The 24,541-nt window shown below is 31.3% G+C and overlaps 1 protein-coding gene across 6 annotated transcripts in view; it reads right to left on the bottom strand.

Annotated features, from left to right (window-relative positions):
* LOC143074563 (SRSF protein kinase 1-like) overlaps positions 1 to 24,541 on the bottom strand; it is a 41,250-nt gene that overhangs the window by 3,144 nt on the left and 13,565 nt on the right. For 4 of the 6 annotated variants that reach the window (XM_076249974.1, XM_076249984.1, XM_076249977.1 and 1 more), the window contains 12 exons: positions 24,167 to 24,267; positions 16,792 to 16,900; positions 15,076 to 15,163; positions 10,797 to 10,884; positions 9,237 to 9,343; positions 8,597 to 8,759; positions 7,993 to 8,135; positions 4,210 to 4,540; positions 2,907 to 3,287; positions 1,902 to 1,993; positions 717 to 824; positions 67 to 229 (listed from right to left, as the gene is read on the bottom strand). In XM_076249974.1, the coding sequence (XP_076106089.1) occupies positions 67 to 229; positions 717 to 824; positions 1,902 to 1,993; positions 2,907 to 3,287; positions 4,210 to 4,540; positions 7,993 to 8,135; positions 8,597 to 8,759; positions 9,237 to 9,343; positions 10,797 to 10,884; positions 15,076 to 15,163; positions 16,792 to 16,900; positions 24,167 to 24,267 (1,874 nt within the window). Of the gene's footprint in view, positions 1 to 66; positions 230 to 716; positions 825 to 1,901; positions 1,994 to 2,906; positions 3,288 to 4,209; positions 4,541 to 7,992; positions 8,136 to 8,596; positions 8,760 to 9,236; positions 9,344 to 10,796; positions 10,885 to 15,075; positions 15,164 to 16,791; positions 16,901 to 18,857; positions 19,857 to 24,166; positions 24,268 to 24,541 lie in introns of those variants that run through there. The other 2 variants (XM_076249962.1, XM_076249966.1) reach the window with 2 other exon arrangements.

The raw sequence follows: 24,541 nt of genomic DNA, 5'->3' as shown, positions 1-24,541 counted from the left end.
TACAACAATTCTTAAGTAAGCATGTATCTGTTTTAAAATCAGTTGCACACATGAAATAATCCTTACCCCTTCTATTAAAGAATTCCCTGGAATATTTGCCGGCCAGTGCTATATGGCGAGGTATTGGCCCTAGAAGTTCTATAATATGGGCAATGTGGTCTTCATCTCTAGAGTAGTCTTCTCCTGAATGAGGCTCAAATAAATAATCACCAACTATCAACTCAAATGCCTACAAATATATAGAAATTATATTTAATATATTACGTCATATGAACAAAAAGTGTCAACAAAGTCGATGACAAGACGGTCAATAATAAACAAATATTTGTAATCTTTAATCATAACATCTGTGCAACTACAATTATATTGTTCACTTAGCAGATTTAGTAATATGTAAGAAGACGACAGATATGTTCCAATTGTCATCACTACAATCGTGTCCTCTTTTCCTCGAATATGACCTACTGAATAATCACCAGATTTGTGTGTGCATGAGCTCGAAGGGTGTCACATTTGAAGCATCTTCTGCTAACCATCCCATAGCATGTGGGATGTTTTTTGGTGAGTTCATGTTGCTCAGTCTTTTGTTTTCTATGTTGTTTTTTGTATACTGCTGTAACTTTCATTGTTTTTTCATTTTTTGTCATAGGACTTTGGTATCCAGCCTCTCCTTCAAGTCATATAAAACATAAAAAGTATAATACAATAGAACCTACCATACATGCAGTACTCCAGATATCTGCAGGAGGACCATACCCTGCCCCTATCAACACCTCAAGACATCTATATTGTCTTGTCTGGATATCTTCTGTAAACCTGTGATACTGAAACATAAATATATAGATATATTTCCTTTTTTTAATTATGAACTGATCATGAAAGAAATCATTTTTAAATTTTTTTTTAAAGACATGACCAAATGTCTCACTAATTAATTCTGTTATTCCAAGTTTCAATATCCTATCTATCTATCTTCAATTCTAACATGACGTCTTTCAAACGCTTTTGAGTACACACCCGTGGTAAAATATGAATATATTTCCTGGGCTGTTTCAAACGTACTCCTAAGTCATATGCTCTTTTATGAATGGACTTCCTGACATCATAGAACATGGACATATGAATACACTGTATAAGCATTTGACGTGAAAATATACGCTGGTGAAAATGAAAATCAACACAAGGAAATGTAAACAAATGATGCTTAAATGTGTAATATGCCATATTTTTTTTAAATTTTAAGACATATAAGTAAATTATCATTTAAATTCATCCAAAACAATATAAATATGTCATTATAAATAGTTTAAGCATGTCACTAATTCAGTTTGCTCCATTATTTAATGCCAATTTAATAGTGCGTTTATTCATGCGAACCGCAAATATTTGCCTCTACCAAGAGCACTTCAATCAAAAAGAATTGCCGTATTTGTCCTACTTGAATTGAAATAATTCATGGGGATATCACTCAGGGTAAATATTTTGCATTAAGGGCCAACCTGTGGTAAAATCATATATTCAAGCCCCCATGAATTATTTCTTAAGTATTAATAGTCTCTACCAGGTCTAGATACTTCCTTACTTTGAGTACAAGAGGTTGTAGCTTTGAACCTCTGCTTTAAAATTGGTATTTTGGTGCTTCTTCACCAAGCTTGTGGCATTAGAGTGCACTTTTATTTATTCCTTTTTTTTTCCCTAATGAGCATTTTTAGAGGAAAAAGTTATTTCCTTGACAAAATATTGGTACACATGATTAAGCTATACATTGTGTCCAATCTATTATCAATGTAATATATGAACTGCCAACTTATGACAAATAATATGGAATCTTTTAAATAAGTATTATTTGCTTTGGTAAAAACAATTATCGAACTATGGTTTCATAAACAATATAAACTTACTGTCCAACAGGCATTTCCTAAATCAGCAATTTTAACAGGAATGTCACATTCTTCTCTCACAGGATCTGGTCTGGCAGCATTTGCTTTCCCACCTAAAAATACATAAACATATATTCAATCTGAAATATTTGAAGCCTTCGTGCTAATATATATTATGTTAAAAGAATGCACAGGCTAAAATGTTTTCCTTCTTTACTAACCACTGATTTGATGCTGATAGTCCGAAATATAAAGCTTTACTATTAACTTTAGTATCACATAAACTTAACAAGATCCAAGAAAATGAGGTCAAGGTCAGATGAACTATGCCAGACAGACATGTACACCTTACTATCAACCTATGCATTTCATATAGATGACATATTGCTTATAGCATCTAAGAAACAAACTTAACTATGAAAACTTAAAATTGACCAATGAATCATGAATATGGTACCAGGATTATAATTTAGAACGCCAGACACGTGTTTCATCTATATAAGACTCATCAGTGAGGCTCATATCAAAATATTTTTAAGCCAAAGTGTTGACTACTGGGCTGGTGATACCCTTGGGGACAAAATGTCCACCAGCAGTGGCATGGACCCAGTGGTGTAAATAGTTATCAATGGTACCAGGGTTATAATTGAGTACACCAGACGCGCATTTCATCTACATAAGACTCATCAGTCACGATCGTATCAAAATATTTATAAAGCCAAACAAGTACAAAGTTGAAGAGCATTGAGGATCCAAAATTCCAAAAAGTTGTGCCAAATACGGCTAAGGTAATCTATGCCTGGGATAACAAAATCCTTAGTTTTTCGAAAAATTCAAAGTTTTGTAAACAGGAAATTTATAAAAATGACCACATTATTGATATCCATGTCAAGATCAGATGATACCTGCCAGTGAGACATATTAAATTATTGATTCAGATACATATAGACTAGATGATCACCATTTCCTATTTCCTATAAGAAAATTTGTTCATAATCTTTTATCTTACACCTGACAGCTACTTACTTGAAGAATCTGTTTTATCACTGGGAGTCTGACTACTTGGACTATGTGAGCGTCTATTTCCCCTATGGTCTTGGGCTTCCTCTTGTGGCACTTCTTGATCCATTGCTGTCTCACATTTACTAGAAAAGTTTGTATTCACATCACCGTTCTGAGATTCAAATCCATTACACATCGGAACGTCCCCTGCATCGTGTACAACCTCTGAATTTTGTTGTCCTTCCTCAACTGATTTCTTCTCATTTTCCACATTTAATTTGGATTCAACGTCTTTGATATTTAAGTCTATAATGTCCGGTTGACACATTTCTGTGGATTTTTTTTCAACATTATTTTCGTTTGCATTTTCAGTTTTTGTTTCATTCACAATATTTTTCTCTTTAACTGAAAAACAAATAGCAGTTTAATTTATTTTTTATTTATCATATTTATGCACTTGAGTCTCGATAAGTTTCAAATAAAGTAATAATAAGCATGCAAAATATTCACATATTTTTCCACAAATAAATATTAATGAAGAGACATAATTTTATTCCTTGCATATTTCTTAAGAGGCGTGAAAGTGATAAAAAAATCACATTTGATACACCTTTGATCTAACAAACACCCAGCTAATTCTAAATTTTAAACAAATGTATTATGCAAGTTGCAAATTTTGGAACAGGATTTCCAGTAGGCAGAATTTGTAATATTAGAAGCCAAAATTGCTGTCCATGAACCAAAACCATGAAAATGCATAGCACCTTACAACTAATAAAGATAACATTAAACGCCAAATTTCAAATCAATATAATGCAGAGCTGCTGAAGAATGATGACCGAAATATGAAGAGCACATGCTGCTATCCGTTACCCATGTTAGACTAACAGCGATGACCTCTAGTCCTTTCACACAACAAATTGAACAATATCTAGTTTCAGCCAATTATCAAAACTTCCCACAAAATCCTATTAAATTGTAAAGACAAACAAGCATGGGTATTATGTGGTAACTAACTCTTATAGACCAGATATAACCGGGAAACTGTGCAAATCACTTCTTTCAGTGTCAAGTTTTATATAAATCCAAATGCTGAAAAGAAGAACATGTTTAATATATTAAATCAATACAGAAGTGTTAAAGGTGATGAATAATTGAGTTATCAAACGAAGTATACATCTAGCAATGAAGTAATCTTAAAAAAAATACTGCAAGTCTAAATTTCTTGATGAGAATTGGTCTAAATGTGTTTTAAAAAAAGGTAATAAATGCCTCAATCATGTATACTGCCAACTTGGCTTGCAATGATACGTCACTTCATATTTACCTTTATTATTATTATCTGATTCTGTAATAGTTATTTCACTATCGTTTTTGGTTATATTTGCTTGTTCAATCACAGGTGATGCGTCAGAGCTAGGGACAGTACTTTCACTATTGGGCAATGGATTAGAACTTTCAGAAGTTGGTGAAATAAGATTAGAGCTGTCCGAAATGGGTGAAATCAGGTTAGAACTTTCAGAGCTAGGCATATTTAGACTGGAAGTTTCAGAATTTGGCAGATCGCTGGTTTCTGTGTTGTCTTGATCAGTTTGGTCCATGCCTTCCCCTGTTGGGTTCCCCTCTGGAAAAGAATTGATACTGGCACTCTGTGTCATCTGTAAAGTTAAAATATATCAATAATTTCTCATGTATAAATTAATCACTCAGTTCCTCTGTTTCTGCTGTCAAAACAATATCTATAATTATGACTAAACTACACTTTATTCATTTTCTGATTACCTATGATGTTGTCTGCCCGTTCGGCCTTGTTTTTTTCCAACTTTTCCTGTGTGTCTATCTCCCAGTTGAAAGTAACTGGTATTTTTTGGTATATGTAATTGCTTATTTTTATACATAACAAATAAAGAGATCACAAGTTCACAACACTGACACAATAATTAATGCTATATAACAAATTCAGGAAATGCAAACAGTTTATTATAGCATTTGTGAAGATGTGAATCTATGTTATAATATTCTATTTACCATCAAATATAAAATCACTATCATTTATGATTTAAATTTTGAAATGAAAGGTATTTCAGATTTTTTTTTGTTAATCTTAATCTATATCAAATAACAGTTCAGAGTTAGATTCACTATTTCCTGCCAAAAAATCTCAATACATCTGATTTCTGTGACAGAGGTGCAGATTGATAAACACAAATACAATGAATACATACATACATACTACATACAATCTTAAGTCAGAAGTGATACGATAACAACAACATAAAACATGTAAGTTCTATACAATTGTAAGTTCATTATGTTCAATGGTCATGATTGTAGTACAGTATATTTTCATTAAAAGACCTGTCAAAAATTAGAAATTCCCCCCCCCCCCCCCCCCCCAAAAAAAAAGATGAATAATATCAGTTTTTTTAAATTAATTTTAATACAAATCAAAATAGATACAAAATAAATTTATTGTAATTTTATTTTTTTCCAGAATCATTTTACACTAAATTTTCACATTTTGCTATCCGAGGTAGTAGTATCCAAAATGTTGAAAAACGACAAATGTCAGGTTCTTCTTCTCAGTGTATTCAGTGAAATATTTTACATATATACCAAAAACAAACCCTGCATATCCGAGATATCCACTTTATGGAATTTACTGACAGAAAATATACCAGTCGTTGGTTCACTTGTGTTCAATTTTACATATTTGAAAACTTTATAATTCAAATCATAATGCAAGATATTTTGAAAAATTGAAACAAACAAATTTTACATTGATATACAATTACAGCAGTACCATTAAACTTTGGGATACAATATTTGATTTTACAGGGCTATAATATCAAAACATAACGTTGAAAGGTAGGAAAAGACTTTTAAAATCATCCCACAACTAGTTTACTTTCGTTAAGTCATATGCAGTCCATCAAATGGAAAGATGTGTGTCCAAAAATAAAATTCAACTTCCTACCTTCATTTTAATAGAATAGTTCCCCCCCAAAAAAATTGAAATGTGTACACTTAACTGATTTTCTACCTTAAATTTAATAACATACTGACCAACTGCTGTAGATTATTTTTGGTAGATTTGCAATAGGGATGCGTTGTTTCCAGAAAACCAAATAAATAAGCATCTTGTATAAAGATCTGGACAAGAGGATATAAGCAAAGGGAAGACTGATAATTTGCAAAATGGGTATGGTTAACAAAATCAAGAATGCATGATTTACTAAAAGATATACAAATTGATAAAAAAAAAATAAAAAATTGTCATCTTTCCGTAAATATTCATTATTTTAGTGCTTTTATGGGATATAAAAATCCTTTTATTCATTTAATTTACAGATCAATTAACTGTTGGTTTAATTCCTTGAAAAAGGAGCAATATAATAATGAGACAAATCCAAAGGGTTCTAGATTAATTAACAAATGGTAGAATGTAGTGATCTTATGAAGTACTAGAACACACCCTTGATATTGCGTTGCAGGTCCGTGACTGCATATATATAACAATGCGTAAGCCTTATTTTAGTATTGGTATAACTATTGTCATCCGATAAAGTCATGCCGACTATAAGATACACAGTTTTCTCTGCTTTCAAAATCTTTCTGTTTGAACCCGTCGATCAATAACTTATCAATAGTTGGTAATATTAATTATTTGGAAAACAAAAGGTCCTGTAATGGAGTATTTTAACAGAGTATTGCTAACAAATTAAAAACTGTACCTATATATATATATTTTTATATATATACGTCTTATTTTAAGTCCAGATTTTTAGTATTTGTATTATTATCTTAGAAAGTCTTACTGATTGAGATACTACAATAGGGAAAAATTTGACAATGATTGAATTTAGTAGTGTCAACCCTGTGATAATGACCCATGTATATAGCAAAATCCTAAATACACCGTTTGGTGGTGCGCCTGTCAGATGCGGAATGTACAGATAAGGTAATAGGTAACAGATGAACGTACTATTGGTATCGGTATCGGATTCGACCCGGAACTTGTTAATTATTGGCAATATCAATTATGTGGAAAACAAAAGGGTCTGGAGTGGTGTAATTTTTAATCTACACCATTGTCCTATATATATTAGCTATATATAAAGTTGAATTCTTTGATTTCTCGTTTTTACCCCATGACGGCTGACAAATTGGACCTTGTTTTTTTAGTATTATAGATGGGATATGAAACTTTCAATATGTACTTTAAAAGAACCTCTAGATCTGATGTCTGTTTTATAAATAAACTAAGTAAAATGTTTACAATAATAAATATAGATATAACCTAGAGAAAAACTAAAAAAATATATCAAATGATAATGAAAACTGTTCCATGTCAACAAACATGATACTCAATAAAGCCACTTTTAAAATGAGTAATACATATAGAAACACACTTATAAATGTGTCAAGATTTTTGCTTTACTTGACAAAAACCAAAGTGAAAGTGCCTTCACTGTGTCCCATGTATGCTTTTATGGAACAGCCCTGATGTAAAACATTCTAAATTTACATATAAATACATGAGGAAACAGAAAGTCAAATGAATGTGTTTCTCTTGAAATCTTAATGCCAGGAGTGTTAAAAATAGCTAGCACTATATTATGCCATTAATTTTAGAGTATTGCACACCAAGTTAGAATGTGAAATAGTAATTAATTTTGAAAATAGCTATCTAATTAAGTTGGTTAAAAAAAAATTGCTACACATGAATTGTGTTAATTTTCATTAGGACACGCCATGTTAAAATCCAATGTGAAAGTGCAAATTTTTAACAAAAATGGCATTTTAAGTCACTTCAAAGTACCTCTATTTTTGAAATTTAAATTTCAGAAAACATAAAATAACCAGAACCAATTTTTGTTCTTTAAAGCTCAAATTAACATGTTTTTCTTTCTTTCAAACTAGAGTAGCAGCAAGCATGGATTTTAAGTCTAGCTTTTAAGAAATTCTACCAAAAATGTTTTTCCAAAGCAATGAGAAATGAAAGCTACTGAAGTGACATGACATTGGTCAGATGACAAAGAGATATATTACACCACCACATCAACTAGGTTTGATTACAATTGCAACAAAGGATGCAATGACTACAAACCGTTGAATCAATTTGACTTTCCTCTATTTGTTGCATTTGCACCTCTAATAACTGCTGCTGTTTCTTTAATTTCTTCTTCATCTTTTTCTTCTTATTTTTGGACATTTTGGACGTGTCTGGTTTCTCTTTTGGTGCTGTACTCACTGCAAAGTAAATTGATTATATTTTTAACTTCACATTTTATGTTCCGACATTTGATGGAGATTACATTCTTCTTTTCATCACATGAATGTGCTAACTAAGGGTCTAAAAAGTGTATCAAAGGTACCTAGGTACATAATTCTTGAGCAGCTCTATCTGATGAATGGATGATTTTATTTGACAGTTGTGTGCTAAAGTTTCCTCCCCATGAAATATGGATATTTTCTTTTTGGCAATATCAAACAATGATTGCAATGCCAGGAGCATTGAGATAAGACTTGCTAAAACATGTCATATGCTATATATCTATCTTATACAGGATATTAGGACAACCTGTTATCACGTGATAAATGTAAACTGACAGAAAACTCACATATAAGATAGTAAATCTTTAAAGTAAACTGTTTATAGATCTATGATTTGACTCTATTAATTCCATAGACACACATAAAAATTTCCCTACCTGCTGACCCTGGCATAGGACAACCAATCTTTTGCCATTCAAAAGCATCGGCAGCTAATTTACGAACGTGAGTGTCGTCTACACACATCAGGACGTTTTCTGGTTTTATATCTGTATGAATTATTTTACATTTCACATGCAAATAATGTAACCCTTGTAAAACCTATAAAAGATAATAAAATGTATGAAATGGAATGAATTTATTAAAAGTTATCAATATTAAAGCAGGGCTGCCAAGTCACACATTGGGCATGAGACTCATGCATTTTTATGCTTATTTGGCAGCATTTCCTTTGATATATTGTTTTTTCTCTTTGATCTTAACAATTTTGGACAAATCTCACCTATTTGCTTCATGAAAAGTTGTCAGAACTGTTAAAGTCAATTGTGTTGAAAATGAAAGGAGTAGGTTCAGTAAGACCCTTTTGGCCCCAAAATATAGCAGTTTTACAAAATTGTGAAAATGAAAATCTTTCAGCTATTAATTGGAAAGTAGAATGCTTCTGCTACATACATATTAGGCAATATAAATTTTGATTAAAACCTCAAAAGGCTCTCTAATAACCGTAAACTGAACTTAAAAATTCTTGATCTTTATATCATACCTTCTCTTTCGGTTTCAAACTTATTTTATTCTTACCTGTTTAATAATAGATTTGACGTTTCGTACAGGAATTCCTTGGTAATTTGATCGAATTATCAACTTCAATAAATTATTTCCTAAAACTTCAAATACCATACAGACATCTGTGTTAAGTTAAGGATCAATGCAATCATAGAAACAAATCATATATATACAAGTATACAGGAAAATCTCAATTCATACAAGCATTTATATTTGTATTTAATTTCTCAATTTTGTATGTACCCTCATTTCTGTTGTATAGGTATGTATTTTTTTTAATCCATTTTCAGTAATCTTGTAACATTCAAACATTTTCTAAACAGCAAAAACATAGATTTTTTTCTCTTCTTTCAAAGAGCTTCTTAATTCAGAGATTATCTATTGGTTTTCGGTGTACTATTTTTGAAAGGTATTGATTTTGTTTTTCTTTTGGTCATCATATTTCCATCTGGGTATCTCATTTCTATTTTTGAGTAATAATATAAAGAAAAGTTTTTCTATACTGTTTTATTTTTGACTCCAACAATTAAATGTAAATTTATAGAGCTAGTCCAAGGACAGGTTGCAATGTTCATATGCATATAAGCATTGTGTTTTTATTATTCCCAAGCCTCATCTTACAGGAAACCCTGCTGCTCGATAGGACATTCTATTACCCCAACTCTTAGTTCAATGTCAAACTGATTCCGCAGGAAAACAAACAAATTATGCTAATCAAAATATCATTAACCATCCCATATCACAATAATGATAGCAAACATTAGACACAAAATCTGTTACACATCGAGCTAAATGTGATAATATTTATCACCTTAGGAATCTGAATATCAATACAAACTGACAGTCTAATGAATGCAATTTCACAGGCCATTTGTAACTCTTAGTCTAATATCAAATTATATTGATTGTAGATATTTATTATAAATAAGTATAAAAAGATACAAAGTGTTATTTGTGTTAATTTTAACATGCCTATAGTAAAGATTTTACAAAAAGAATTTCAATGTAAAAAAAATAATCAATGTCATTTGCTAACCTGGTCCAGTACTCATTTGGCGTTGAAGATAAACCTTGTTTTAACTTAATTAGCTTTATTATTCTAATTATAAAATTTGTATGTTTTTTAAAAAATTCTATATAGCATGAATAATTATTCATGTTAGGTGGAGGGTTGATGGGCTGTTAACATGATCAACTCAGTCACATTCTGTATGTGCCTGTCCCAGGTTGGAGCCTGAAATTCAGTGATTATTGTTTGTTGCAGTATATCATTTTTTTCTATACTTTTTGTCTTGTTTATTGTTTTGTACATACTTTAAATAGATCATTAGTTTTCCGGTTTGAATTGTTTTATATTTGTCATTTCAGGACCTTTTATAGCTTGCTATGCAGTAAGGGTTTGGCCCACTATCAAAAGTCGTAGTGGCCTATATTGCTAACTTCTACAACATTTGGAGAGTTGTCTCAATGTCAATCATACCATATCTTCTTAATTTGATACATAAAAGTTAAAACTAAAAGAATCAAAATAAATGAAAATTAACACATTGAGTGTTGACAAAAACAGAAGGATACGTGTTCCGTTGATACCAGAAATTTTAAAGTCATCTAACAACTGGACTGTTCTCTCTCTGTAATCATCACTTTCATCGCTTTCTCTGACCTGTAAAAAAAAAAGAGAATATAAATACCATTAAATATTAATAAAGTAGTACTTAAATGGAAATGTAAATAAGAATGTGTCTATAATATAGTACATGGAAGCCCCACTCGCACTATCATTTACTATGTTTAGTGGACCGTGATATAGGTATTAGAATTAGAAAGATCATATCAAGGCAGTGTTTTGCATTTGCACCAATCTGTAATTTTATTTGCACTGATTTTTTCTTTCATTTGCGCCAATTTTTTTTTTCATTTGTGCCAATTTTTTTACAGGTAAATTACAGGTGAATAGATATAAGAGGATGTGGTATGAGAGAACTCTCCATCCAAGTCATGCATTTTTCATTTATCATTTTAGACCTCTTCCATTAGCCACTTGTACAAATGTAATGAATTGTCAATCATAACATGTATAACTGTTGTCCCCTGCTCACTACGGGAAGATGGAAGAAGGCCTACAAGATACACCTCCAGACTTTTTCCTTGACAGTACCCATAGTTCTTTAACCTCTGTCTTTCGGACATCTGCCACATGTTTATGCTCGATCAGTGTTTTGACAATAGAATCCGTGGTGACTCTGGCTTTACACAATTTATGGTACATTTGTAAGATATGTTGTTATGTTTCAGGACACTAACTTTCCGATATGTAAAGCCCTCGATGATTAAAGAATTGACTCCTCGACTAGTTTCAGTGTGTAATATGTCCATCATGTTACAACGAAGTTCCAGAACAATATGAATCAAAATTAACTTAAACTAAAGTAAAATACATTTATAACCATATTTTACCAATGGTATAGTACAGTACATGTTCAAGTATCAACTTACATGTAAATCTAATTAGGAGAAAATATAAAATCAGCACAAATGAAAGAATGAAAATTTTCAAAATCAGCGCAAATGTCATACGCCCTATCAAAGGGGACATACATGTGTACTAAGTTTCAAATTGATTGCACTTCCAAATTTATTGAAAACTACCTCGACCAAAAACTTTAACCTGAAGCGGGACAGACTGATGAACGGACACACAGATTGAAAAAACACAATGCCCCTAGGTGACACATAAAAATACTACTACTATGGTGTTTAAATGCAAATCTAAAAGTATTTATAACTTTTTAAGTGCTATTTTTTCAATTTAATTGAATTAAATTTAGAACTTCCTTCAGAATGGTAAAACTTTATTGAAGACATGATCAATTCCTGTACCATATCTATTTCTTAACACAAGTGTCATTGAAACAAGTATTTATTGATTTGTACATGGATTCTGTTCATAGAACATACTTAGATCTTGACAGATACATATACTCAAATGGTATTGCTTAGTTTCATACAAATATCACTTTTACCCTAATCAATACAATTTAGTGAGTAACAATAGAAATAATGTTGATAATGTTTACCAACAATTTTACTATCAATCACCCAAAAAGGTCAATAAAAGTCAATTTTAAGTTCTGGCCATTTTAAGTTTAAACAAATTTTAGTGTCAATATTTGACTTGAAGTTCCCTCTTCCATAAAAAAAAATCTAGATAAAAAAAAAATCAATAGTGTTGGTGAAAAAGACTTTAATGTTAACTTTACATTGCAAAAATACAGTTTAAATTTACATTAACTCTTCCCTATAACTTAACAAAGCATGTTATAAACTTTAACATTTTCTGACAACTCAGTCTGGTGCAATTGTATAACATGCAAAATTTAAATATGTCAATTTCAATACAGTTGGCACTTGTGGGATGAAAGCCATTACTCGATTTTTAAAACACTTGACATTTTGTAATTCTCTGAAGAGAAATAGATGAGTTCTGTAGAAGTATTACCTGATAGGTCCCAAATGACGTTTACCGCATTTTCCAGGAGTACAGACCAGTTATAAGTGAAGCGTGGGAATCAATGAGTAAGTTTTATTACTTAAATCATTCTTTAACATTTCCAAATGAGATTTTTTTTCAGTTCTTCAGAAATAAAAGTTCAGTAATTGAAATCCTATTATTTTTTTAGCCTGTTACCAACTCAATGAAGAAAATAATTTAAAACTTCATGAACTTGTAGGCGTTTGTTTAACATATCATTCTGGCTGCTTTTAGAATCATTTAGGAAGCGTTTAAGAAAAATGTGATGTAATTACAATGACTATCTTTAACCATAGATAATATCTTATTAAAAAAGTCTTCGCAAACTCAATTCTTATAAAAGAAGTCCAGTAATTTGAGATCAAGATATCATTTTCAGATTAAGGCTTCTTATTCAGTGTGTACTTTGTTCATATAATTTTACAGAAAACACTTCTGCAACAAATCTACACTATCATATCTATGTCAATGTATGTCAGTCTTCCCAATAGACTTTAAAATCGAAATGCCCAAACTGAATTTTAAGAAAATTTAGGCCTGTGGTTGAGCCTTAAATCATTGTGTGGTTGATAAGCATAGACTCCCTTTAACAGCAAAACGATCAATTGATGTTTCTTTAAAGTTCATATTTCACGCAGTCAGGGATAAACTTTTGGCAGGTCAGGAAATCAGTAAACTACTAGAGATAATATTTAAGGCACGATACAAATAGAAAACAGTTCAATCATTTCATTTTGAATACATACAACAGACAAATTTCTGCCAACAAAGACATCACCAACAATGGACAAGTACAACATTCAACAGTATGTTCCTATGTCAATCTCAACATACTGTGTCCACAAAAAGTTAAAATTATCACAATAATCTAAATAAATCTTGTCAATTTATGATTGATCAATTAATTCCTTGATAAATGAATGTCCATCAACTTAAATTACTAATAAAACTTTAATATTGTATCTGGCATTGTGTTTTGATTTGTTAAACTGAGCACACTAGAAATAATGATTATAAACAAACAATAGACTGTGGTTTCATATTCATGAGTAAACTGACAGTTTCACTGACAAGTAATAAATCATCTTAATTAAGCAGGCAGCTTTCAACCATCAAGGAAGTGAAATGAACAAGTCTACATACATTTGTCCCTGCACTAGAATTAAAAACAAGAATGTGTCCTCAGTACATAGCTAACCCACTCACACTGTCATTTTCTATGTTGAGTGGACCGTGAAATTGGGGTTAGAACTATAATTTGGTACAAAAACTTTAACCTGAAGCTGGACAAACGAATGGACGCACAGACCAGAAAACATAATGCCCCTCTACTATCGTAGGTGGGGAATAAAAAGTCGGTTTACAAGAGAATCCTTCATAGAAAGACACCTTTCCCCTGTAAAGGATATTACAAATGGTCCCTCTAATTCTTGTGGAACATGTCAACAGAACCCTACACTAAAGTTCTGTGTCATATTGGTCTCTTGTGGACCGTTGTCTCATTGGCAATCATACCACATCTTCTTTTTTTATATTGTTCAGTTTTAAAATGCTTCTTCTTACATTTTAATTTTATTTGTATCATCTTTTTTCAATTAGTAACACCTGTCATTCTGTGATGTCATCAAAATATGATATTAAAAACATTTTAAAAAAAATTCACACAACATGTGCTAAACTTCCTATATCAAATTAACCAATACTTATTTGTTTTTGTTAAAATCTATCAATAATTTCTAATCAATCATTCTACTTCCTCCTTTAATATAATATTTACATATCTCTTTGTCAACTAGTTCTACAAGATCACTTGCCATAAATACATTTTTGTGAGCGTAGGAGGAGGAAATTTACAATGTCTAATTTCATTTTGACGTTACAATGAAATAAGACAAAATTCATTGTCTCAATACCATATAATGCATGACACTCATCAATGAAGCAATAATAGAATGGGTCTGCGTTTAGATAAATCAAACACCTGACTAGCAAATTGTTTTCTTTCAGATGAAGCACACTAGTAAAAACATTGGCTAACACCACTAAAGATGAAACTATTATGTTTTTCCAATGTTAACATGACTTGTTTCATTAGTACATTGGGAATTTTCGCGACAGAGTAATACATTATTTCATGAATGAAATGACGCATGTAGGAAAAGTTGACTTTGTAAACTGAACCTAATTCAAATTACATTCACAAAATAGAAACACGTAGGCAGAAAATTTACTATTTTTGATGTCTAATTTATTGGTTGAATCCAAAGAATCGACCAATATGCACTTGCAGCTCATAAACTATCTATTTTTTTCTAAACTTACACATTTCAATAATTTAATTTCATCCAAAGCTGTTTCTGTGTAGTGCTGGGCACTCTTCACAACCTTCAAAGCTACAAATCTTTTACACCTGTAAATATAAACATAATAAAACTTGAAATACTATATCAATATACAAATATAAAAAAAATGGATAATGTGTAAATGGGACATAGATAAAGCCCCCTCCCCCTTTTCCCCTTCCTTTTTTGCATTTATTAAATGTTCTAAACATGCTAAAGGGAAACAACAAGAACAAAGTGATGCAACCCAAATTTTATCTTGATCTAGATCTGTGTTTTGTTGTTTTGTGGTAATAAGCATTATGTATAAGTTTCATAACATTTGGTTAAGGTAAACTAAAATTTAAGAACAGAACCTAATTTTGGGACATACAATTAAATGAATGTACTTAACAAACTAATGGGCTAAAGAAGCTAATGACACATAGACCAGAAAAAAAAACTAATGTTGCCTACTGTTGTAAGCAGGGCATACATAACCAGTTCTAAAATTATTTATACAAATTTTTTGTACAAATTCAGTTCAAAACAGGTCATTTCACAATCTTCTGTATGGGAGTATTGTTTGTACCAAAAAACCTCCTATAACCAAAATTTTTTTTTTCACAATTCAGTGTACATCTGAAAAATGCACCAAGAAGCCCAGGATGCAAAGTAGTAATATTCAATTCTTTTAGGCAAACGTAAAAAAAAAAATGCTTTCATGCATTAAGCTTATTGAAGCATTCTTTCAACATAAAAACATAATCTGTCATAATTCATGTTATCTTGAAGTTGCATTCAAGCCCATTAAAACAATTAAGCTACATGTATTTTTAGACTTTCCCAAAAACAATTCTTTTCTCAACATTTAACAAATGACAAACAAATGGGTAAATATGTAAATCTCTTTTGGAATATAGGGAATAATAAAGTTTGAAAAAGAATAATGGCTGTGATCCCAGTTCTACATTATTCTATGTGAAAATTCTGTGGTAATTTGCATGGCATTGAAAGACAGTTAAAGTGCAGCTCACAAATGCATCAAAACTGTTTACACAACAAAATAGATTAAATTATGTACACAAATCAATACAGCTGCATGCATTGCATGTTATGTATCAATCAAGAAAATATTCAAATAAAAAGTCAGAGGCATGTTGAAATTCAGTTGCATATAATTGTCCATTGGGAATAAGTTCTATAGATTTGTAATTAATCATGTGGGCTAAAACTGAAGTTTATATAACTGTTTATTCTATTAATGAATGGTAATAATAACATATATATATATATATATATATATATATAACTATATGTTAATTAATGTCATATGACTGACTGCATCATTAACACTTTATACATGGTGTCACTTCTCTAATTCTTGTACTATTTCCAAGGATAACTTTTCATTTATCATAATAACATCAGTGTACCTAATCCAACGTCGGGGTGTAAGATGTTATATCTATATTGGCGAAAGCAGTTTTTATCAGATAGTTGGTAGATAGACAAGAAAAACATGTATTATTTAAGTCCATCTTTCGTATTAAAGGAATAGCAATTTTTTCATATGTTCATTCTCTTGGCAAACAAATGTTGGGGACAAAATAATTTGTCAAAATTGAAGACAAAACACAATTCTCTTCATGTTACTTTGTTCCTTGATGCACTGGCCATGGATATTAGACTACATTTACTTCCAAAATCTACTTACGACATATCCCAACATAACCAGACAGTAGAGAAATGGCCCCATCCTAGTTTCCTTATCACATGGTATTTATTGTTGAACAAGTCTCCAATCTTTACAGGATGATATCCCCCTGAAATAAACAAAATATAATTGTTGCAAAAAATATAAAGATTAAAACAAATACAACAATGTTAAATAAGGAACAATATATAACAAGTTTTGAAGAAGAGTTACAGTACCTTCCAAAAATTTTGCTGCTATAGTATTCAAGCATGGCGAATTTACATGCAAGTCCATTAATATATTTTATATTTAGATTCTATATCGTGGTGGGCAGTTTTGATTGAAACAGGAGGCCATAAGTCGTAATGCTCGTAACCACCAACATTTGGCCTGAAAACTGGCAATTCCCAATAAGATAAGTCAAAATGTTCTTGTATGGTCACTCACATGTGGGATTCACAACATAAGTGTTGACAGACAGTGAAGTATCAGTTTCACTGTCTGTCAACACTTATGTTGTAAGAAGTACTTAGGCCAATTGGCAACAGAAGCACCAAATTAGAAAGGAACTTGTTATTATTGATTTTTGAATTATTTTCATTTTGACTGTGGCCTATATTTCACCACAAATTTATGACTGTGACTAATTCCTGGATGTTTTCAAACTCATTCAATTTAAAAACAATGTAAATAGCTCATTTCATTTTTAATTTATTTTTCCATCAACTGAATATTGATTGGAAAATAATTCACTGTAAAATAAGATATCGAAAAACAATGGTACAGAAAGTAGCTATACACCCAAAATGCAAATGTCCACTACATGAACCTAGTATTAGATATTCCCTCAGTGCATTAATTCAACACCATGATGTTATGGTTAATTCAAAGTTATAGCTTTCATGCAATAATTCAATTTAGAAAGGGGTATAATTAAGGATAAAACATTGATAATTCAGGATATCTAATTACAATTAATAGCATCATATCGTAAATTGAATTATGGTTGATAACTGATTCTGTAATTTTACAATATCATATGCCTTTTTGTGTGCTATTCATTTTTGCGCCTACAAGAGTCCACAACTGTAAAAAGAGGACTTATCGTAGGTGTGCTTAAAACAAGAATGTGTCCATAGTACACAACTGCCCCACTAGCACTGTTATTGTCTATGTTCAGTCGAATATAAAATTGGGGTCAAAAGACTCAAAACTCTAATTTGACATTAAAATAAGAAAGATCATATCATAAGGAACATGAGTACTAAGTATCAAGTCGACTGACTCCAACTTCATTGAAAATTACCATGACCAAAAACTTTAACCCGAAGAAGAACAGACAGACCAACAAACACACACAAATTCCTTTACAAATAATTTTGTAATGGACCTTTTAAATATCTAATCAGCTTTGTCTTCTGAAAAAGATGCAAAGCAAAGCACATGTAATACTGCACTGTATGGCAAGATTTACAGCATTTGATGCGTGTGCTACTCTATTATCAGCATTAACATTTATACATGCACATGAGTTGATGACATGTATGTCAAGTTTATTCACAGATAACACCATTCAAGAATGCCAAAATAATTCTGATGTATTTTTGCATTATAATTAAGTTGGAGGATGTTCTAGAACATAACAACAATATAAAATTCCTTTCAATATGATTTGTATCTTCCTAATTACTTCTGTAAATTTCAAGACTGACACCAAAAAGCCAAGTAAAACCAATTAAAACAATTCATCTCCTGCTGATTTTACAAAGACATGTTTCCTCAACGTTTAACGTGACACGATTGTGCAATTGTAGGAGATTACGTAAGATTTAACTGATACAGTGAGCCATTGAGGCCTTTAACAGTCGTTAGATTGATTGGAATTTCTTCCAGTGAGATATTTTATTCAAAGAAATCGTGGATTATCTTAGAGATTCTCCAAGTGAATAGTTATTCAGCAGAAAACACTTGAATTAAGCCTTGATGATTTATTGCTATTATAAAACCATATCCTCTTGAAGGGACACTTGAGCTTGTAAGATCAATTTTAAACATCACTATCACTACAGACAGTATATATATACCTTTGCCATATTCAGACTGTGATTTATGTTTAGTTTTCGTGTCAGACTGTGAGTCCGACTCGATATCTGAGGAGGAATAAAGATTGTCCCAGTTTAATGCTATGTGGTGATGAAACGATTTCTCAACATCCTTTTTCTCCTGACTAGATTGTTTAACCTGACGTTTAGAACTGCGCCATCTATCCAATGTCTGTCTGAATTCTGAACTCATTGCTGATTGATTGTTTTGACTTGAAAAATGTATTGGTATGGCATCTGCACGATTCTGAGGCAGTGATTTTAGAATTCTGTGAGGAGGTTTCCCACTAAAATGACTAGGATGCTGACTGTTCAATCTCCTCAAATAATCATTGTTTGTTCTATTATTATTTTCTATATTAAAGAGACTAGATTGGCGTAACATTTGTTTGGCGTTGTGAACCTGGTGTATGAAGTTATCAACCTGATTACACAGTTCCAAGGATCCTGTACTTCTACGATGATGACGACGGTTCTGATTATCATAATACTGATAGTCATAACCTCCTGTCCACGACTCACGGCGGCCCACCTCTGATGGTGGCACAATTTTATACATTTCCATGTAGTGGTTGTAACGTTCCCTATATTCACTCATCTTGGCAGTGAAATGCAGAACTAATTCACTTTGAACTTTTACATATATATATGAACTTCAACAATATTAACTGAATGTCAAGTCACTTCATTCTTGGACACTTTCGAACAGAATGACCAGTCTAATCCTAATTCCTGTTTTTACAAAGCTTACATAACCATTGAATATAAAACAATTGTCCAAATATTATAATCCTATTTCAGTTTTGCAACCTGTCGCAATATAAGTGTAATCTGATTTTCTCCAAAAGAAAGAAAACCTTTTTTCAATAGGTCATTATGTCTTTAAATATCGATCCCTTGTTTGCTAGATTTATTCATTTTCCCACTGATTCCGACTATAATAAGTCCTGTTCAATATTAACACTGATTCACATAATACAAATAAATCCTTTTTGACATTAGTTACCATATAAAAAACAGGTACTAATTACTATTTAAAGCCAGAGTCAATAAACAGTTGTCAAACTTTAGTTCTTCCGGCTGTATTCCTCAATAATTTATTTTCATGGTGTCCTCATTCCATTTAAATGAAAATACAGGTGTGATCTCCATATCTACATTGTAAAAACTTTGTCATAAATCGTCGCCCATCTATCTACTTTATGACAAGTCTGTACATCTTTTGTCTTTCCCTGGTATTTAATGTCATGTAAATAAACTGTGCTTGCGACCTAGACAATAAAACCCGCATTCAGCAGTTTTTTAAAAGCCCCCACATTTACACGAACAATTAACGTTTTTAACTTAGGACTTTAACCATGTAACATTTAGAATTAAAACTTTCATAATAACAAAATAAATATTAAAGGAAAATATCGTTCAATATCGAAAGCATGCCATGAATGGTCAATGAAATTTTTTAATTGTTTTGGAATAGGATATTTGTTATGAAATTAGACCTTATTTATAATTGTAACCTTAGACAAGTATGGACAAAGCCAAACCATCCATGCATATAAAATGTTTAATCAATGCTGAAATAGGATCATATATATCTGATCAATTTAGAAATAACTAATCTATCAACTTATATAGAGCTATCAATGGGCCCTAATAATGAATAATTAATGAAATGTCCATTACAGGAGACCATAAACATGTCATTATCCTTATAATAAAACACATATATTTTAAGTATATTGTTACTAACAATATACTTCTGAAACAAAACAAAAACAATTTGCTTTGTACTTTTGAAAGTGACATTTGAAAGTACATTGTAGTTTTAGCCAATAGAAATGTTTAAGCATGTGAACCCTATTTTAACCCTTCCCTTCATAATGACACATTTTGATGCCACCCCCTTTACTCCATAAAGACGCCTTTATGGGCCTGTGTAGTACCTCAGTTGAAACGCTTTGACTACGAAATGTCTGCATCAGACTTAGAAAAAATTATATCCAATATGAAAAGGATATATTCATGAGAATTATTGAAATAATTCATTAATGAAATATTTGTTTTCACAATGTATTAATACTTTAAACCTGATGAATTTTCAGGGGTGTGGAAATATTTGTTGTGAGCACTTGTCCCCGGGCAAGTGAAACCTAAAATTTTACTTGTCCGGAAAAAAATTTACTTGCCCTGATGATCCCAATAAATATTGAAGTATTTCTTGTTAGCTAATATATGATTCTTACTTAGCACTGTTGTGCATCACAAATGAAATATATTTGTTTATATGTGTAAAACATTAGGAAAGTAGGAAATGGGTTGACATCAATGGGACAGAAACCTAACGGCAAACCAACCAATGAAATGACATGTAAAGGACAATTTTGCAGCAGTTTTTGAATAAAAATTGTAGCCAGTAGGTATACGTACATATACTAAATGTGAGGACAGTGATTGAAGAAATGTAAACTAAATAATAACTATTAATAAAATTGAGAATGGAAATGGGGAATGTGTCAAAGAGACAACAACCCGACCAAATAAAAAACAACAACAGCAGAGGGTCACCAACAGGTCTTCAATGTAGCGAGAAATTCCCGCACCCGGAGGCGTCCTTCAGCTGGCCCCTAAACAAATATATACTAGTTCAGTGATAATGAACGCCATACTAATTTCCAAATTGTACACAAGAAACTAAAATTAAAATAATACAAGACTAACAAAGGCCAGAGGCTCCTGACTTGGGACAGGCGCAAAAATGCGGCGGGGTTAAACATGTTTGTGAGATCTCAACCCTCCCCCTAACCTCTAACCAATGTAGTAAAGTAAACGCATAACAATACGCACATTAAAATTCAGTTCAAGAGAAATCCGAGTCTGATGTCAGAAGATGTAACCAAAGAAAATAAACAAAATGACAATAATACATAAATAACAACAGACTACTAGCAGTTAACTGACATGCCAGCTCCAGACTTCAATTAAACTGACTGAAAGATTATGATTTCATCATATGAACATCAGGCGATTTTGTGGTGTTTCTCTCAACTGACACACTTGTTTTTTTCTTGATTATTTATCATTCGTCTTGATGGGCAATTAATGCGTCCCTTTTATTTTCCACTTGACAACAAATAATGTTGACATTTCATCTATAAGTAGGACAAAAACTTAATTTATTTTCCGAATTTCCATAGATAGCCAGGGGCAATCTGATATCCACGATATCTGAAATTCTCGCTTTCTTTTTTTTTAAATACTCTAGCTGTGTCCTCCATTTGCATTTAAGGTTTTCTACTCGACTCATGACTCTTTTTGTCTTGCTTGCCCACCTTTTTATTATGTAAATTTATCGTCATGAACATTGATGTTTTTACTTGCTGAACATTGGTTTCTTTTACATAAATTAAACATCTTTATACGTTTTGAAATTAATTTTATGTTTTTTTGGATTTGAACTTTGTCTTGTATAATTTTTACCCGTCCACGGGCAACCAAGACAAAAATAATTATTTGTCCGGTTGTTCAAATGTACGAGTCGGGCGAGTCGGGCATAGCATTTCCACACCCCTGATTTTTTTTTATTGAAAAAAGTCCTATGTGAATCCAGTATGTAAAAAAACATTCCATGGAGGAAAGGGTTAAAGGATATATAAGGGCATATTGTATGATCACAAATGAAACAACAATCCAAAAAAGACCTGAGACTCAAAGATATGAACATTTAAAGTTCATTGCAAGGCCTTCAAGAATGATAAAAACTCATAAAGTAAGCTATAAAAGGCCCTGAAGGATGAAAGCTTTGCTTTTGAACAAACCAAGCAAGCACATATTTTATGGCCAATCTTACTATTTATTGACAACATAGTGTTTTGAATTGGACAGTATGACTACATTTCTTGCATTCATACAGTACTGTACAAGTACAGTGATCACTCAATCATGTGGTTCATTAGTGGACATTATTTATGACCTATTTAAACTTTCTCTACTTGCAAAACAAAAACTAAGGACAAGTTACTCCAAATATATCTTATTTAGACTCTTTGTAAAGCCTATAATCATTGTCATTATATAGACCTATCTGTTCTCCACTGACCATATCAGAATGACTTTCATAAATTATCATCTCAATGTTTACTATTTAAACCATAAATTTAATTTTACTATACATATATCCTTTATTAGTTTTGTAGATAACCTACATTTCAAGTGGATATAGAACAAATATTCAGGTCAAATACAAAATTACTAAATCTTAATTATAATCATCTATTCGTTGTTTCATTTTTTCAATTCCTGGTTCATAAGAAATCCATAATTTTGATTGGATGACAACAGTCACATGGTGTTATTCGTAAAGTTTTATGTCCCAATATAACACAACATTTATGACTCACACAATTGTCTATGACATAATCATATGCATAATTCAAAATGCAAAAGAATACTTTGATTTCAACATAAAATTTCCTGCTAAATATTTTATTTATGTCTATAGGTTTTGTCATTTGAAGAATTTGGTGATAGATCCTCTGTTTAAACAGACTGCCTCATAACAAATTACATGGGGTGGCATATGCCACCAGTCTATACACAGATTCATACAATATACAAAATTAAAGGCAAATAAATCCAAGGAAAAGGACTAACATTTCCATCTAAAGGTTCAATCTGGTAGTATAGGATAAATTAAAATAAGCAATATGGGCATTTTCAACTAAAATACAGGGACTAACCCACAATTTTCTCCCACCTAAACATTCCAAAACATTGACTCAATTTGAGGACCTGTTTCCATAGAATCATTATGTTTTGGTACCCTGACAAAGAAGTGTTGGAATATTCAATTTCAATCAGAGATGGGTTCGATTACTTTCAATGTAATTGATTAAATTACAATTACTTTGTCATTTGTACGATTAAATTAAATTAATGATTACATCATTTCTGAAGGTGTCTGATTAAATTAATGATTACATTGGCAAAGTAATCATGATTACATCTGATTACAATGAATTTAAAAAAAAAACACCATTTTGTATGATGTGAATGAATAAATCTTTAATGTATCTTGTGTGCATTTTTAGAATGATTTTGTTTGATATATTATAAAATGATGACTTCAAACTTCATTTATTTAATAAACCACAAAAGTTCACTACATTCATACATGAACATTGTCACTGGTTATGACCCATTACAAATTTTCAATCAGTCACAGATATAAATCTTTATGCACTCTCATAGAAAGTCTACAAAAAGTAATTTTCAGGTTAAATTTCTTATGATACCTTTTTCATAATCCGATGGATCTTCTTGTTCATCGTCATCTGATCCAAGGATTTCTTCTTCTTCTTCATATTCTGGTTCTTTGTTCTGTGGTGCTTCTGACCTATAAAGAAAAGAGAAATAAATAATACAGTTACATGGATAACAAATGATGTAACAAAATGTCCAATTATGAACTTCTGTCTAAGAAAAACCTGGTAAAAAGCAAGAATGATTCAAGCAGTCACTCAACTTAACAAAAAAATTATGACAATACCTCGTGGGCTCTGATCTGGCTATACTGAGGTCTTGTTACCTGAAAAGATGTATTGTTTTTTTTGAATAGTAAATGTTTTGCTTGTATCTTAACTAATTCAGAAATTGTTTTACTTGACTAA

This window comes from Mytilus galloprovincialis, chromosome 1, assembly GCF_965363235.1.
Source record: "Mytilus galloprovincialis chromosome 1, xbMytGall1.hap1.1, whole genome shotgun sequence".
Lineage (NCBI taxonomy): Eukaryota > Metazoa > Mollusca > Bivalvia > Mytilida > Mytilidae > Mytilus > Mytilus galloprovincialis.
The sequence above is the reverse complement of the archived record's forward strand: the minus strand, read 5'-3'. Positions and strand labels throughout refer to the sequence as shown.